General features: G+C 43.2%; 1 protein-coding gene across 4 annotated transcripts in view; it reads right to left on the bottom strand.

Moving 5' to 3' along the window:
* The window catches only part of LOC106876306 (uncharacterized), a 39,553-nt gene that overhangs the window by 2,820 nt on the left and 19,233 nt on the right, over nucleotides 1-17,500 (bottom strand). For 2 of the 4 annotated variants that reach the window (XM_089346188.1, XM_089346190.1), the window contains exons 2-5: nucleotides 10,711-13,198; nucleotides 3,484-3,676; nucleotides 3,226-3,368; nucleotides 1,793-1,976 (exon numbers count right to left, since the gene is read on the bottom strand). In XM_089346188.1, the coding sequence (XP_089202314.1) occupies nucleotides 1,793-1,976; nucleotides 3,226-3,368; nucleotides 3,484-3,676; nucleotides 10,711-13,173 (2,983 nt within the window). In that variant the 5' untranslated portion in view covers nucleotides 13,174-13,198. Of the gene's footprint in view, nucleotides 1-1,792; nucleotides 1,977-3,225; nucleotides 3,369-3,483; nucleotides 3,677-10,710; nucleotides 13,199-17,033 lie in introns of all 4 variants that reach the window. The other 2 variants (XM_089346189.1, XM_089346191.1) reach the window with 2 other exon arrangements.

Here is a 17,500-nt window from a genome sequence, read left to right as displayed (position 1 = left end):
GGCAATATACTACACTATATATATATATATATATATATATATATATATATATATTTTTTATTTTATTTATGTGTTTCAGCCAAGTGGCTGCGGTCATGCTAGTGCACCACCGTGTGTACCAGGTGGGTATAAATATATAAAAAAAAATAATTGTGCTTTCTCCTACATGTACAATTTTGTAGCACCTATTAGTAAATGAAACGTGTAATGGTGAATAAATAATACCAATAAAATTTTTCAAACTTTCTGTTTTGATTATATATATGTATGGTAGGCCCAGGAAGACCTGGGCTGAGGTGGTGAGGCAAGACCTTCGTACATTGGGCCTCACCGAGGCGATGACTACTGACCGAGACCTTTGGAAATGTGCTGTGCGTGAGAAGACCCGGCAAGCCAAGTAAGATTGTTGCCAGTGCCCCTGGACTGGCTCTTGTGCGGGTGGCACATGAGATGCACCATTTTGAGCGTGGCCGTTGCCAGTACCGTAGGATTTTCGAGCGAGATCGTTGCCAGTGCCCCTGGACTGGCTTGTGCGGGTGGCACATAAAAGACACCATTTCGAGCGTGGCCGTTTTCGTGCGGGTGACACGTAAAAGCACCCACTACCCTCTTTGAGTGGTTGGCGTTAGGAAGGGCATCCAGCTGTAGAAACTCTGCCAAATTAGATTGGAGCCTGGTGTAGCCATCCGGTTTCACCAGTCCTCAGTCAAATCGTCCAACCCATGCTAGCATGGAAAGCGGACGTTAAACGATGATGATGATGATATATATATATATATATTATATATATATATATATATATATGTATATATATATATATATGTATATATAGGGACAGGCATGACTAGTTGAAAAGCTTGCTTCCTAACCATGTGGCCAGAGGTTCAGCCTCTCAGCATGGCACAAGTGTCTTCTATGATAGCACCGAGCTGACCAAATTCATGCAAGTGGACTTGGAAGATGGAAACAGAAAGAAGCCTGTCATACACGCGTATGTGTGTGTGTGTGTGTGTGTGTGTATATAGAAATTGGGTTGGAGCCAAATTTATTGGGGCTTTTTTCAGCAAATTTTATTCAACAAAAACAATAACAATATTTAAGAAAAACATCTATATATATATATCCACAATGTAACCTCGTGGACATCGGTGGCGATTTTTTCTTCCTCCGTTTTTCCCTTCTTTGAACTTTCCTTGTTTCCGACGAAGAGCTCCGCTCGAAACGTCATATTCTCTCTTTCCTTTCCCGAGCGTCTTGTAACACAGTCTGTATCACGTCCTCACGTTGTTGTTTTTTGTTGTTGTTTTTTGTCTTTTTCCTTTTTTTTGAACTTATATACATATATATATAAATATATATATATACATACACACACACACACTCACACTGAACCTGTATGTGTTCACATCACGTGATAGTAATTTTATGTTAAAAGATAATTTTTTTTTTAACAAAATTCAAATTTCTCTGAACCTTTGCAATAAAAGAAAATACCGACGCAAGGGAGATAACTTCTGTTAAACCGATCATTTCTCAAGGACGTTAAAAAGCCCCAAATTTCAGAATTAGTTGTTTATATTCAATTAAATTCGAACCCAGAAAATAACTTCCACCATGCCATAGCAATACCGTTGTACTACACGTTGACAATTTTTGATATCTTGGCATCTGAAGCAGCTGGAGATACGATAGTTTGACCAGAAGAACCGGCTATCGCAAGCAAAAATAGATATTGGGGGAAAAAAGAGAGAGAGAGAGAGAGAGAGAGAGAGAGAGAGAGAGACTGACTTACCTGCCAAAGGTCGAGGCAAATGTGGCACCATACCTGGCTGGGAATAGCAGCGATTCATAAACTTGTTGAGTCGGTTGAGCGCAACATAGGTTGGATGTGTTGGCAGTTGAAGAAAGAGGTGACCAGCGTCGATGATACTGGCTACCAAAATGTTTACTGAGACCCCTTCCTGTGGGAGATTCAGCTGAAATAAAGAGAAAACGAGGAGCTCAAACCCAGCCTGGGACCATGTATAAAGTCAGGAATAGGGTATGTAGTGTAGATATAGAAATATTGTGTGTGTGTGTATACATACTGTAAAGATGGACCAGTTCTAATCCAGTCTAGGACCATGTATACATCCAGGGACAAGACGTAGTGTAAATACATAAATATTCGCCTGACTGGCCTTCGTGCCGGTGGCACGTAAAAGCACCCACTACACTCTCTGAGTGGTTGGCGTTAGGAAGGGCATCCAGCTATAGAAACTGCCAAATCAGATTGGAGCCTGGTGTAGCCATCTGGTTTCACCAGTCCTCAGTCAAATCGTCCAACCTATGCTAGCGTGGAAAGCGGACGTTAAACGACGATGATGATGATGATGATGATGATGATGTGTGTGTGTGTGTGTGTGTGTGTGTGTGTGTGTGTGTGTGTGTATGTTTACACACTGTAAAGATGGACTAGTTCCCATCCAGTCTGAGACCAGGTATACATCCAGGGACAAGACATGTAATGTAGATAAATAGATATTGTATATATACACTGTAAAGATGGACTAGTTCTCATCCAGTCTGGGATCATGTATACATCCAGGGACAAGACATGCAGTGTAGATACGTAAATATTGTATATATATACATTGTATATATACATTTAAAAAAAAAAACGTATTTTTTTCCAAAAAAAAAGTGAATTGAGTTACTTCCCCTGTATAACCGGTTTCCTCTGGAATCCTACGTGAGTAACAATCTAGAGCGACATCTGTGACATGTAACATCGTTGCATAAATGGAGTTTTGATGTTCAATGCAGCATTTAAACATTTTTAAGAGTCGAACTACTTACCCTAAGAACAGTTGAAATGATTACGGATCAATTCTTTTCTGATAAAACGTTTTTCTCTTAACACTATTGTTGCCATATTTCCGTTGAAATAATAATAATAATAATAATAATAATAATAATGAAATTATTGTATACAGAGCTCAGCTGCACTACAACTTGTCCAAAGTTGTATACAGTCTTTGTTTCAATTAATTTTGAAAATAATGAAAAATTTACTAAAATAACTTTGTCATTAATTAAGCTAGTGTTTAGAACATAGATTGACATGAAATTTTTGAAGGAGGATTTTAATTTAGATCACTATAAATCCGGAAGATAGCATCACAGAGTCAAGAGTGGTCTCAGATGGGTTTAATATGCTATATTTGCCATTAAACGGTGACGTACTTGTATGAGGTCCGGCATAACGACAGGGTTACTGGCCAGCTGTGACGTGTCTCGGATTGGGGTGAGATCAACATTGCCATAGACAGAAGGAGGAAATTTCTCTGTTATACATTTTAATGCTTCTTGGATTTGTTCTTCCGAACCTGAAGAGAGAAAGGAAAAAGGTGAGACAGAATAAAAGACAGGATGGTAACAGCTGGAACAATGGCAAATGTAAATAAAAAGGTAACAGATGAAAAAAAAAAGAAGGAATCTTACCGTCTATAGAACAAATCTGATGGTTGGGCGTGTAAGGACTTGGTTGTAAGGTGACGTATGCACCTGACCGTTCCTTTATCTGTGAAATGGTCTTTCCCTGCCGGCCGATCAGTCGCCCACATAAGTCCGAGGGGAAATAAAACTCATAGATTTTATTAGATGAGGCGTTTTGTACAGAGTCTTCACATTGTGGCTGTGGAAAAAGACAGAGAGAGAGAGAGGGTTAAGTTAGAGAGGGTTAAGTCAGAGAGGGTTAAGTCAGAGAGGGTTAAGTCAGAGAGGGTTAAGTCAGAGAGGGTTAAGTCAGAGAGGGTTAAGTCAGAGAGGGTTAAGTCAGAGAGGGTTAAGTCAGAGAGAGTTAAGTCAGAGAGAGTTAAGTCAGAGAGAGTTAAGTCAGAGAGAGTTAAGTCAGAGAGGGTTAAGTTAGAGAGGGTTAAGTTAGAGAAGGTTAAGTTAGAGAAGGTTAAGTTAGAGAGGTTAAGTTAGAGAGGGTTAAGTCAGAGAGGGTTAAGTCAGAGAGGGTTAAGTCAGAGAGAGTTAAGTCAGAGAGAGTTAAGTTAGAGAGGGTTAAGTTAGAGAGGGTTAAGTTAGAGAGGGTTAAGTTAGAGAGGGTTAAGTTAGAGAGGTTAAGTCAGAGAGGGTTAAGTCAGAGAGGGTTAAGTCAGAGAGGGTTAAGTCAGAGAGGGTTAAGTCAGAGAGGGTTAAGTCAGAGAGGGTTAAGTCAGAGAGGGTTAAGTCAGAGAGGGTTAAGTCAGAGAGGGTTAAGTCAGAGAGGGTTAAGTGAGAGAGGGTTAAGTGAGAGAGGGTTAAGTGAGAGAGGGTTAAGTTAGAGAGGGTTAAGTTAGAGAGGGTTAAGTTAGAAAGGTTAAGTCAGAGAGGTTAAGTCAGAGAGGGTTAAGTTAGAGAGGGTTAAGTTAGAGAGGGTTAAGTTAGAGAGGGTTAAGTTAGAGAGGGTTAAGTTAGAGAGGGTTAAGTTAGAGAGGTTAAGTCAGAGAGGGTTAAGTCAGAGAGGGTTAAGTCAGAGAGGGTTAAGTCAGAGAGGGTTAAGTTAGAGAGGGTTAAGTCAGAGAGGGTTAAGTCAGAGAGGGTTAAGTCAGAGAGGGTTAAGTCAGAGAGGGTTAAGTCAGAGAGGGTTAAGTCAGAGAGGGTTAAGTCAGAGAGGGTTAAGTCAGAGAGGGTTAAGTTAGAGAGGGTTAAGTGAGAGAGGGTTAAGTGAGAGAGGGTTAAGTGAGAGAGGGTTTAATGAGAGAGGGTTTAAGTGAGAGAGGGTTAAGTGAGAGAGGGTTAAGTGAGAGAGGGTTAAGTGAGAGAGGGTTAAGTGAGAGAGGGTTAAGTGAGAGAGGGTTAAGTGAGAGAGGGTTAAGTTAGAGAGGGTTAAGTTAGAGAGGGTTAAATTAGAGGGGTTAAGTCAGAGAGCTTTGAATATGCAGTGCGTGAGAAGACCTGGCAAGCCATGTGAGACCTAAATCCAAGGCCTCTGCCAGGGGTGTAGCCAGCCCACTTATGCGTACCTTTCCTTCATTGGACACTAAACTCTGTTTGCGAAGACCTGTTGAGGTAAATGAAATCAATCCAAATTAGCCCACTGGCACCCATGCCAACCTCTCCTTCATTGGACACTAAACTCGGCTTGCTAAGACCTGTTGGGGCAAGTGAAATCGAAATCGTAATTGAACCAAATTCGATGACTGGCACCTGTGCCAGTGGAGCGCTAAGAGCACGGTCCGAGCATGATCATTGCCAGAGCAGCTGTCTGGCTTCTGTGCCAGTGGCACGTAAATAGCACCATTTGAGCGTGATCGTTACCAGCATCGCCTTACTGGCACTTGTGCCGGTGGCACATGAGAAACATTCGAGTGACGTCATTGCCAGTGCCGCTGGACTGGCCCCTGTACAGGAGGCATGTAAAAAAACACCATTTTGAGCGTGGCCGTTGCCAGTACCGCCTGACTGGCCCTCGTGCTGGTGGCATGTAAAAGCACCCACTACACTCTCAGAGTGGTTGGCGTTAGGAAGGGCATCCAGCTGTAGAAACTCTGCCAAATCAGATTGAAGCCTGGTGTAGCCATCTGGTTTCACCAGTCCTCAGTCAAATCGTCCAACCCATGCCAGCATGGAAAATGGACGTTAAACAACGATAATGATGATGATGATGAACTAGTTGATTATGAATGGTTGAACTTGAAATTGACACAGTTACAAATAACAGCATGGAAATATTGGATTAGATTCAACTATTTTGTATAGAAAAAGTCAAAAGTGTTCATACATGACTGTGTGTGTGTGTGTGTGTGTGTGTGTGTGTCTGAGTTTATATATGTTTATTTATGTGGGTGCTCATGTATACCTGTTTATGTTTACAGGTGTGTGCATATATATATATATACATAAGCAACTTTTATATATATACTTTAGGAAAAACTAAAACCAAGGCAGAACAAAGTATCTCAAGTCATTTAGAATAATTTAATTAGGGTAAGGTGAATATAGACTTCAAATTCAGCTTAATTGAATTATTCCAATTGACTGAAGATACTTGTTCTGCCTTGGTTTTGGTTTTCCCTCTGATATATATATATATATATATATATATATATATATACATGCTATAACGGGACCCTAACACGGATCCCTAGATCCAGACCTAATGGTTGACGATCTATAGCATTTACCCAGCATATCTATTCATTTAGATCACAATTGAACTAAACCCCTCATGTATATATATATATATATATATATATATATATATATATATATATACATGTGTGTGTGTGTACACACATATATATATATATATATATGTGTGGCAGATGTTCAGGTGCAATAAACACTGTAAACAAACAGGAAACAACTTCTATCTCATTCCAGGGTGAAAAACTAGAGGTAGTCGATAGCTTCCGCTATCTGGGCGACCAAGTTAGTAGTGGGGGTGGGTGCACTGAAAGTGTAGCTGCTAGAATAAGAATAGCCTGGGCAAAGTTTAGAGAGCTCTTACCCCTGCTGGCGACAAAGGGACTCTCACTCAGAGTAAAAGGCAGACTGTATGACACATGCGTACGAACAGCCATGCTACATGGCAGTGAAACATGGGCTGTAACTGCTGAGGACATACGTAAGCTCGCAAAGAATGAAGCCAGTATGCTCCGTTGGATGTGTAATGTCAATGTGAATACCCGTCAGAGTGTAAGTATCTTGAGAGAAAAGCTGAACATTAGAAGCATCAGTTGTGGTGTGCAAGAGAGACGATTGCGCTGGTATGGACATGTGGTGAGAATGGATGAGGATAGCTGCGTGAAAAAGTGCCACACCCTAACAGTTGAGGGAACCTGTGGAAGAGGTAGGCCCAGGAAGACCTGGGCTGAGGTGGTGAGGCAAGACCTTCGTACATTGGGCCTCACTGAGGCGATGACTACTGACCGAGACCTTTGGAAATGTGCTGTGCGTGAGAAGACCCGGCAAGCCAAGTAAGATCGTTGCCAGTGCCCCTGGACTGGTTCTTGTGCGGGTGGCACATGAGATGCACCATTTTGAGCGTGGCCATTGCCAGTACCGCCTGACTGGCTCCCGTAGGATTTTCGAGCGAGATCGTTGCCAGTGCCCCTGGACTGGCTTGTGCGGGTGGCACATAAAAGACACCATTTCGAGCGTGGCCGTTTTCGTGCGGGTGACACGTAAAAGCACCCACTACACTCTCTGAGTGGTTGGCGTTAGGAAGGGCATCCAGCTGTAGAAACTCTGCCAAATTAGACTGGAGCCTGGTGTTGCCATCCGGTTTCACCAGTCCTCAGTCAAATCGTCCAACCCATGCTAGCATGGAAAGCGGACGTTAAACGATGATGATGATGATGATGATATATATATATGTGCATGTGCGTGTGTGTATTTATATACATGTGTTCATATATATGTTCTCATGTGTGTGTGTGTGTTCGTGTTACTTTCTACTCTCCATACACAACAACAACACGTGAATTCTCTCTCTCCCCCCTCCCGCACTTCCGTTCCCGCCCCCCCCCCCCCAGGTCCTCCTTGATTACTTAACAACAATCAACAACCAAGGAAACTGAAGCAGCTCCACCCATGACCTCCACCCCTCACACACCTCTAAGCATGTGTTGACTGTCAACAACACACAGTGGGGATGGGGGTGGGGGTGGTAGCAATGGCCATTGCAGTGATATTCAACAACATTCCACGGCATTACATCAGCCACTCATGAAATACCAACAACAACAACAGTAGTTGTAGTAGTAGTAGTAGTAGTGGTGGTGGTGGTAGTAGTAGTAGTAGTAGTAGGAGTAGTAGTAGTAGTAGTGGTTGTTTTGGTGGTGGCAGTTAATTGTACTGGTGTTGGTAGTGGAGGTGGTGGTGGTAGTAGTAGTAGTAGTAGTAGTGGTGGTGGTGCTGGTAGTAGTGGTTGTAGTGATTGTAGTAGTGGTGGTGGTAGTGGTTATAGTGATAGTAGTAGGGTTGGTTGTGGTGGTAGTAGTGGTGGTGGTAGTAGTAGTAGTTGTAGTGGTGGTGGTGGTGGTGGTAGTGGTGGTGGTAGTGGTTATAGTACTGGTAGTGGTTATAGTACTGGTAGTGGTTATAGTGATAGTAGTAGTAGTAGTTGTAGTGGTGGTGGTGGTGGTAGTAGTAGTGGTTATAGTACTGGTAGTGGTAGTGGTTATAGTGAAAGTAGTAGTAGTAGGATTGGTTGTGGTGGTAGTAGTGGTGGTGGTAGTAGTAGTAGTTGTAGTGGTGGTGGTGGTGGTTATAGTACTGGCAGTGGTTATAGTGATAGTAGTAGTAGTAGTTGTCGTGGTGGTGGTGGTAGTAGTAGTGGTGGTGGTAGTGGTTATGGTAGTGGTAGTGGTTATAGTGATAGTAGTAGTAGTAGGATTGGTTGTGGTGGTAGTAGTAGTAGTTGTAGTGGTGGTGGTGGTGGTAGTAGTTATAGTGATAGTAGTAGTAGTAGGGTTGGTTGTGGTGGTAGTAGTGGTGGGGGTAGTAGTAGTAGTAGTAGTGGTGGTGGTAGTGGTTCTGGTAGTGGTAGTGGTTATAGTGACAGTAGTAGTAGTAGGGTTGGTGGTGGGGGTAGTAGTAGTGGTGGTGGTAGTGGTTATAGTACTGGTAGTGGTAGTGGTTATAGCGATAGTAGTAGTAGTAGGATTGGTTGTGGTGGTAGTAGTAGTAGTTGTAGTGGTGGTGGTGGTGGTAGTGGTTATAGTGATAGTAGTAGTAGTAGGGTTGGTTGTGGTGGTAGTAGTAGTAGTTGTAGTGGTGGTGGTGGTGGTAGTGGTTATAGTGATAGTAGTAGTAGGGTTGGTTGTGGTGGTAGTAGTGGTGGGGGTAGTAGTAGTAGTAGTAGTGGTGGTGGTAGTGGTTATAGTACTGGTAGTGGTAGTGGTTATAGCGATAGTAGTAGTAGTAGGGTTGGTTGTGGTGGTAGTAGTAGTAGTGGTGGTGGTAGTGGTTATAGTACTGGTGGTGGTGGTGGTAGTGGTTATAGTAGTAATAGTAGTGGTAGTGATGGTAGTAATAGTAGCCAGTGGTTGTCATGGTAGTAGTAACAGTGGTGGTGGTGATATTGTTTACATTTTGAAAAGGAAGATAAAGTGTGACGTCATTCATAAAGTAACTGTAAACAACATCAACAGGAAAAACAACAACTCTAGGATTCCAAGACCCAAAAACCTTTGACTGACTGAAGGACACATTAGATAATGTAGTCCTAGATACGCTATGCCTGAATGAAAGACAGGATGGTCACAGCTGGAACATCACTGATCATAGATCTGTCTGGATCAGACCTGGCTTGGGGCTAAACAACAAGGAAGGACACATTAGATAATGTAGTCCTAGATACACTATGCCTGAATGAAAGACAGGATGGTCACAGCTGGAACATCACTGATCATAGGTCTGTCTGGATCAGGACTGACCTGGGGCTAAACAACAAGGGAGGACACATTAGATAATGTAGTCCTAGATACACTATGCCTGAATAAAACACAGGATGGTCACAGCTGGAACATCTTTGATCATAGGTCTGTCTGGATCAGGACTGACCTGGGGTTAAACAAAAGAAACAAGGAAGAACACATTAGATAATGTAGTCCTAGGTACACTATGGCTGAATAAAAGACAGGATGGTCACAGCTGGAATCCCTAACTGTGGCAGAATATATGTGAGTGTGTGCTTGACACAGAATGTGTAATATAAACCTCCACCCACGCTGGAAATGTCAATCTTCTCGTTTAATGTTACTTCTATCGCTCTGTTTTGCCGAACCGCTAAGTGACAGGGACGTAAACACACCAGCATCGGTTGTCAAGTGATGTTTGGGGGACAAACGCAGACACACAAACACATACATACATATATATATATATATACATATATACGACGGGCTTCTTTCAGTTTCCGTCTACCAAATCCACTCACAAGGCTTTGGTCGGCCCGAGGCTATAGTAGAAGACACTTGCCCAAGATGCCACGCAGTGGGACTGAACCCAGAACCATGTGGTTGGTAAGCAAGCTACTTACCACACAGCCACTCCTTATTTATATATATATATATATATATATATTGGAGCCTGGTGTAGCCATCCGGTTGCACCAGTCCTCAGTCAAATCGTCCAACCCATGCTAGCATGGAAAGCGGACGTTAAACGATGATGATGATGATATATACAACAGGCTCTTTCAGTTTCCGTCTACCAAATCCACTCACAAGGCTTTGGTCGGCCCGAGGCTATAGTAGAAGACACTTGCCCAAGATGCCACGCGGTGGGACTGAACCCGGGACCATGTGGTTGGTAAGCAAGCTACTTACCACACAGCCACTCTGAAAAGATTATCATCATCATCATCATTGCTCAGTTAAAGACAATAAAAATATAGAGTGGATGGGGTGGATTATCTGGGAGACGGAGAGAGAGATGAAAGCACTTTAACCCTTTAGCATTTAAACCGGCCATATCCGGCCAAAAGTATTCTGCCTGTTTTATGTTCAAACTGACCAGATCTAGTCTTTCACACCAAACCTACAAATAACATTTTAAAGATTAACAGCTACCTCATCAAAATCTCATAGCTACAAGATAATGCATGATTAGTTCAAAACAATGTGGATAAAAATGTGGATTAATTATGGCAGAATAATGTGAACACTAAAGGGTTAAGACAAAGAATGAGCTAGAAATAGCAGCAACAGAGAAAAAAAATTATTTACTTACAACATTAGTAAAATCACAGCTTGGCGAAGGATTCGACTGGAAATTCGAATCAGGAGGCACAAAAGTAGCAGCGCTGTACTCCAATTTGCTACTGGAACCAGTTAGGTTGGTTTTGCTGCCATCTTGAGGTACACAGTGGTCAGTTACATCACAGTTCGCAGTATTATCTACAAGGTTGCTTTGTACCATCACCCCTTCTTCTTCTTCTTCTTCTTCTTCTTCTGGTAATGTAGTCCCAGAATGGGCTGCATCGGGGGGGGCTTCCTCACCGACACTGCTAATGTTGCTCACCACAGCGGCACCGTTGGTGTTGCTCAACGTTTCGTCATGGCCACCCTTGCTGTCAATGTCGCCGTGGCCACTCTTGCCGTCATTGTCATTGCCGCTCTGAAGCTGCTGCTGCTGCTCGTGTGTGACTTCGTCCATATTCTGATCGGAACTGCCAAACGACAAGCTGTCAACAGCACCAATGTGTCTGCCACAAAGCTCGACCGATGTACCACCCTCCTGAGGATTTTTGCTGGCAGTTTCTGTTGCGCTTGTCAGAAGAAGGCTTTCTGAGGTCGGACATTCATTCTTGGATGAATCCACAGATTTTAAGTGATTCGTACCATTGCTTCCAGGTCCTTTCAAATCACCCCCAGCCCCGGATTCTTCAGATTGGCACTGGACTGTTTCAGCTTCAAATGGCATGGAATTTACCAGAGGAGACGCATATGAAGTACTGCTTGAAGATTTAGTCACAGAATTCTCGGCTGCTGTGTCGTCTGTCCTTTGTCGACGAAAGGTCGGTGTCTGCGATAAACTTGACAGGTAGACCTCGCCACTGCCATCCGATTGGGCACCTTCGGACATTGATATGTCCCGACTGTCATCGTCTCCAGCGACCGGATCGCTCTCCATGCTCTCCGTTAAGATGTCTTTTTCGGACTCTGTCTCCGGGGGAGTGATAGATTTTGTTTCGTGAAACAGTTCTTTAGCGCTTAGAAGCAAATTGTCCGTCGTCTCTCGCTTTGGGGTGCTTGTTTGCGTCGGCTCTGTGGATCCTCGAAGGCTCTCCAGCTCCTTTTTCAGTTTGCTTTCATTTAGGGAATTCGATGCGAACACCACAGATATGGCGTCCATGGACTTCACCTGAGAGTACGAATCCACGTTCATCTTGTCTCCGTGCTGACACAAGTTCTCGCCAACCTCGGTGAGCTGCGCTGGAGAGTCAACGATGATGTCGCCAATCTGCACAATGGAAGAGTCACCCATGAACTCAGCAGAGTTGCTGGTAACCCGTTGAAAGTTATCCACAGCATTGACCTGTACGTCTGACCCCAGAAGGTCATCGTCATCACCATCATAATCACCATCATCATCATTATGATCGCTTGTATTTCTATCATACCCTGAGCTGCCTGACAGGCCCTGCGTTCCACTCAGTTCAGAGTCCTGTTGTTTGCCTCCACTGTGGACTTCATCGAAGGTGACCCATATGTCCCCAGCCCCCGCTGCAGCATCAGCAGCGGTGCTAAGGCTGTCTAATTTTGACGCCGACACATACGAGGCCTCCTGTCGACCCAACTCGCATCCCTGCCCCTCCACCTTCTCATCCTCATCTTTGGTTTTATTTTCACTATGAGACTCTTCACCAACAACTCCATGGCAACTGTGGCTGCTACTGGAAACCATCTCTTTCTCCTCCTCCTCCTCCTCCTCCTCATGGTTCTTATCTAGAAAGGATTCTGCAGCTTCCTCCACACAAGACGAAACTAATAATGTCGGCTCCAAACCTTTGGCTTCATCCCCTCTATTTGTGCATTTCTGATTGACGCCAGCGCCACTGTGCAGCATTGCAAGTATCGCAGCCGTATCAGATTCCACCACAGCGTCGCCAGGACCGTCACTTTGGAGCAAGTGTCCGCTAGACAAATGCTGTCCATAAGCAACATCCGTAGGATTCCGATCTGTGATTTTGCTGCCGCCTGCAACGCCGATATTACCAATGTCATCGTTGTCAGGCAAGGTATCTTCGAGATCATAGTGTTTGCCAGGCAGCTGGTAACATAAGGCTGTGTCGTCGACAGTTGCCGCTATGCAGGTGTCGACATGTTGTCCAGGGGAAACATCTCTTCGACCATTCAGCTGTCGGATTTCCTTGGATTTCAATTTGGAACTCTGATATGAAGAAGTTGTCAGAGAGTTGGATGCTTTTATTAAGATTTCTTTGTAGTTATGGAGTGAAGTAACACTGTCTTCGCCTTCTTCATTGTTATGTTTGTCGTGCACGAGAGTTTCCTGGTTCAAATCACCCTCATTACTGGCCTGGAGGTCATCGTGCTGGGACAAGCCCTCATCTGTCGAATCCTTTCTTGGAAGTCTTTTCTTCTTCTTCTTGTCCCACAACCACAGCAAACCAAAGATTGCAGTTAGGGTAGGGACGCTGATTACTGCTAGAACGAAGCGGAAATTTGTCATTGGGATCAGTCAATAGCAGCAAAATCTGGAAAGAGAAAAAAAAAAAAAGAAAAAAAATTAATGATGAATTCATCTAAAAGAAAATAAAAAACAAAAAAAAAATACATTGGTTTCTTAAATGGATCACTTTACCCCTTTCGTTACTATACTATGTGGAGGCGCAATGGCCCAGTGGTTAGGGCAGCGGACTCGCAGTCATAGGATCGCGGTTTCAATTCCCAGACCGGGCGTTGTGAGTGTTTATTGAGCGAAAACACCTAAAGCTCCACGAGGCTCCAGCAGGGGATGGTGGCGAACCCTGCTGTACTCTTCCACCACAACTTTCTCTCACTCTATCTTCCTGTTTCTGTTGTGCCTGTAATTCAAAGGGTCAGCCTTGTCACACTGTGTCACGCTGAATATCTCCGAGAACTACGTTAAGGGTACACGTGTCTGTGGAGTGCTCAGCCACTTGCACGTTAATTTCACAAGCAGGCTGTTCCGTTGATCAGATCAAGTGGAACTCTCGACGTCGTAAGCGACGGAGTGCCAACAACAACAACTATACTATGTTGAATAAGTCCGTCTTTGTTTCAATTAATTTTTAAAATAACGAAGAATTTAATAAAATAACTAATTAATTAATTAGGTGTTTGGAACATTAACCCTTTAGCATTAAGATTTCTCTGTCAAACTTAATGATTATTTATTTCCATTTATCCGGGTTCAGTTCCACTGCGTGACACCTTGGGCAAGTGTCTTCTACTATAGCCTCGGACCGACCAAAGCCTTGTGAGTGGATTTGGTAGACGGAAACTGAAAGAAGCCTGTCGTATATATGTATATATATATATATATATATATATATATATGTACGTGTGTATGTGTTTGTGTGTCTGTGTTTGTCCCCCACAACATCGCTTGACAACCGATGCTAGTGTGTTTACGTCCCCGTAACTTAGCGGTTCGGCAAAAGAGACCGATAGAATAAGTACTAGGCTTCCAAAGAATAAGTCCTGGGGTCGATTTGCTCGACTAAAAGGCGGTGCTCCAGCATGGCCACAGTCAAAAGACTGAAACAAGTAAAAGAGTAAAGAGTATATGAATTAATCATGCATTACCTTCAGCTTGGAGATTTTAACAATGTGATTGCTTATTTTTAGATAGACATTGTAGGGTAGGTGTGAGAGAATTCTCACAAGACATGGACATGTTCTTTCCTTACAACAACAAGGGTTCCAGTTGATCCGATCAACGGTATCAGCCTGCTTGTGAAATTAATGTGCAAGTGTACCCTCAACATAGTTCTCAGGGAGATTCAGTGAGACAGAGTGCGACACGGCTGGCCCCTCTTCTGAATTATAGGTACAACTCATTTTTGCAAGTGAAACAACAAGAAATAAAGTGTCTTGCTCAAGGACAGAATGTGCTGCCAGATACCAAACTCACAACCTTACAATTATAAGCCAAATACCTGAATCACTAAACCATGCGCCTCTCCACCTGGATAAGACACCAGTCAATCACACATTAACACTCTCTCAGATGATCTGATCCCTGTTCTTCCCAACTCACCATAACCAGGTGTGAATTGAAGTTATGTACAATATAGTGTTGTGTCATAGAGACACTGTGATGAGAGACAAATCTCCACCTGGATAAGATACTACCACTATCACATTAACACTCTCCCAGATGATCTGATATTTATTCTCTTCCTCACCGCAGCCAAGTGTCAACTGAGGCAATGTGCAATATCGTGTTGGTTCACAGAGACACTGATGAGATATAAATCTCCACCTGGATAAGACACCAGGCAATCACATGTTAACACTCTCCCAGATGATCTGATATTTATTCTCTTCCTCACCGCAGTCAGGTGTCAACCGAGGCAATGTGCAATATAGCGTTGGTTCACAGAGACACTGATGAGATATAAATCTCCACCTGGATAAGACACCAGGCAATCACACGTTAACACTCTCCCAGATGATCTGATATTTATTCTCTTCCTCACTGCAGCCAGGTGTCAACTGAGGCAATGTGCAATATCGTGTTGGTTCACAGAGACACTGATGAGATATAAATCTCCACCTGGATAAGACACCAGGCAATCACATGTTAACACTCTCCCAGATGATCTAATACTTATTCTCTTCCTCACCGCAGCCAGGTGTCAACTCAGGTATTGCACAATATAGTGTTGTCAGAGAGACACTCTAGATTGTAAACAACAAGAATGTTATGTACACAATATCGTATCAATGTCCACCATGAGAGCAATTATGAGGTCAGTCAAATTGTCAGAAATAACTGCCAGATCTCCTTCAAATCGCAGCAAATTCTCTCTTAAATAAGAAACAGAGCAAAATAATAATAAGAAGAAAGACCAGACGAAGTGGTCATACCTGGAACGTATTTGATCATAGGACCACTTAGAGCCGACTTAGGGTTAAACAACAAGAACAATCAGCATGGCTGACTACTACCAACCCCACCCAACATCCATGAGATAAGGTCATTGGTAGCTTGACCTGCTAGAAATAGCAGCCAAATCTTCAAATCACACCATACTGTCTTATCTATGCATATAAAACATGAATGAGCCAATGATGGAGACCTCTGCATGGTAGCTAGACCTGTTAGAAATAACAGCCAAATATACACCAAGTTACACTTTACTGTCTTATCTGTGCATATATATGAGCCAATGAGGGAGATATTAGCTAGGCCTAGTTGAAATAGCAGCCAAATCTCCCTCATATCATACCCTACTGTCTTGTATATGTATGAGCCAATGAGAGGGACCTCTGCATGACAGCTAGACCAGGTAAAAATAGCAATCACGTCTCCCTCAAATCACACCCTACTGGCTCATACAGAGAGTCTACACAGTAGCTAGACCGAGAAATAGCAGCCAAATCTCCCTCAGATCATACCCTACTGTCTTATCTATGTATATATGTATGTTTGAGCCAATGAGGATGACCTCTGCATAGTAACTAAATTTAGTAGACATAGCAACCAAATCTCCCTCAAATCACACTGTCTTTTGTATGAGTATATGTATGTATGAGCCTGTGAGGGAGGCCTCTACAGGTTAGCTAAGCCTGGTAGAAATGGCAGCGAAATCTCCCCCAAATCACACCCTACTGTCTTATCTATGTAAGAGCCGATTAGAGAGACCTCTACATTGTAGCTAGACCTGTTAGAAATATTAGCTAAATCTCCCTCAAATTACACCCTTACAGTCTTATGTATGTATATAGATGTGAATCAACGAGGGACAACAGTAAATGGTAGAAATAGAAGTCAAATCTCCCTCACATCACACTCTTCTGTCTTATGTATATATATAGATGTTAGTCAATGAGGGACAACTCTAAATGGTAGCTAGATTGGTAGAAATAGCAATCAAATCTCCCTCAAATCACACTCTTCTGTCTTATGTATGTATATATATGGATACATGAGCCAACGATGGAGACCTTATGGGAACGCAAACAAACCAACACCCGTAGGGGGGAACATACAGAAACATGGAAATACACATATACAGTTTCTGTCTACTAAATCCACTCACACACAAAGCATTAACCGCTCCGGAGCTTACAGAAGGTGTGCCGCACAGTGGGACTGAACCCGAAATCATGGGGTTGGGAAGCAAACGACTAACCACACAGCCACACTTGCGTTGACACACACACACACATGAAATGAAATTTTAAAAAAAGGATGGTCACCAGTGGAACATCTTTGATCGTAAACCTGTTATATCAAAACAAACCTGACGCTAGACACGCTATATGCAGCCCCACTTTTTAAAGAACTTCCATGTGGTCACAGAAGCGATAAGAAATAGCAGCCAAATCACACCTTACCGTCTTTGAAAAAGAAAAAGCGAAGGACTCATCGGATAATAATAGTCTCGGATATACTATGAAAAGCAGACAGGATGGTCGCGGCTGGAACGCCTCTGATGGTATGTCGGCTTCGTCAGAGTTGACCTTGGGTTAAACAACAACAGCAACAACATATAGCAGTGATGAGGGAGAGAGGAAGGGAGAAAGGGAATAGGGGACGTCAGTGTGTATGAACTGAGGAACTTAAGAACTTACGGGACTTGATCTGATGCAACACCGGTTTGGCTCTCGATCAGCGTCATTTAGTGAGTCAGAAAGAGTGGAGAGGGTATAGGAGAGGAGGAAGCGAGCTGAGGGGGGAGGGAGGGGAGAGAAGATACGGGAGACGGCAGAGAGACAAAGAGGGAGGATGGTGGAGAGAGAGAGAGAGAGAGAGAGGAATACTTGACGAATAGCCACAGGTCAGTAGGACTGGCGCCAATTCG

Source organism: Octopus bimaculoides, chromosome 30 (genome assembly GCF_046866305.1).
Source record: "Octopus bimaculoides isolate indiv1 chromosome 30, ASM4686630v1, whole genome shotgun sequence".
Classification (NCBI taxonomy): Eukaryota; Metazoa; Mollusca; class Cephalopoda; order Octopoda; family Octopodidae; genus Octopus; species Octopus bimaculoides.
Note: the sequence above shows the minus strand (reverse complement) of the source record. Positions and strands in the feature narration are given on the sequence as shown.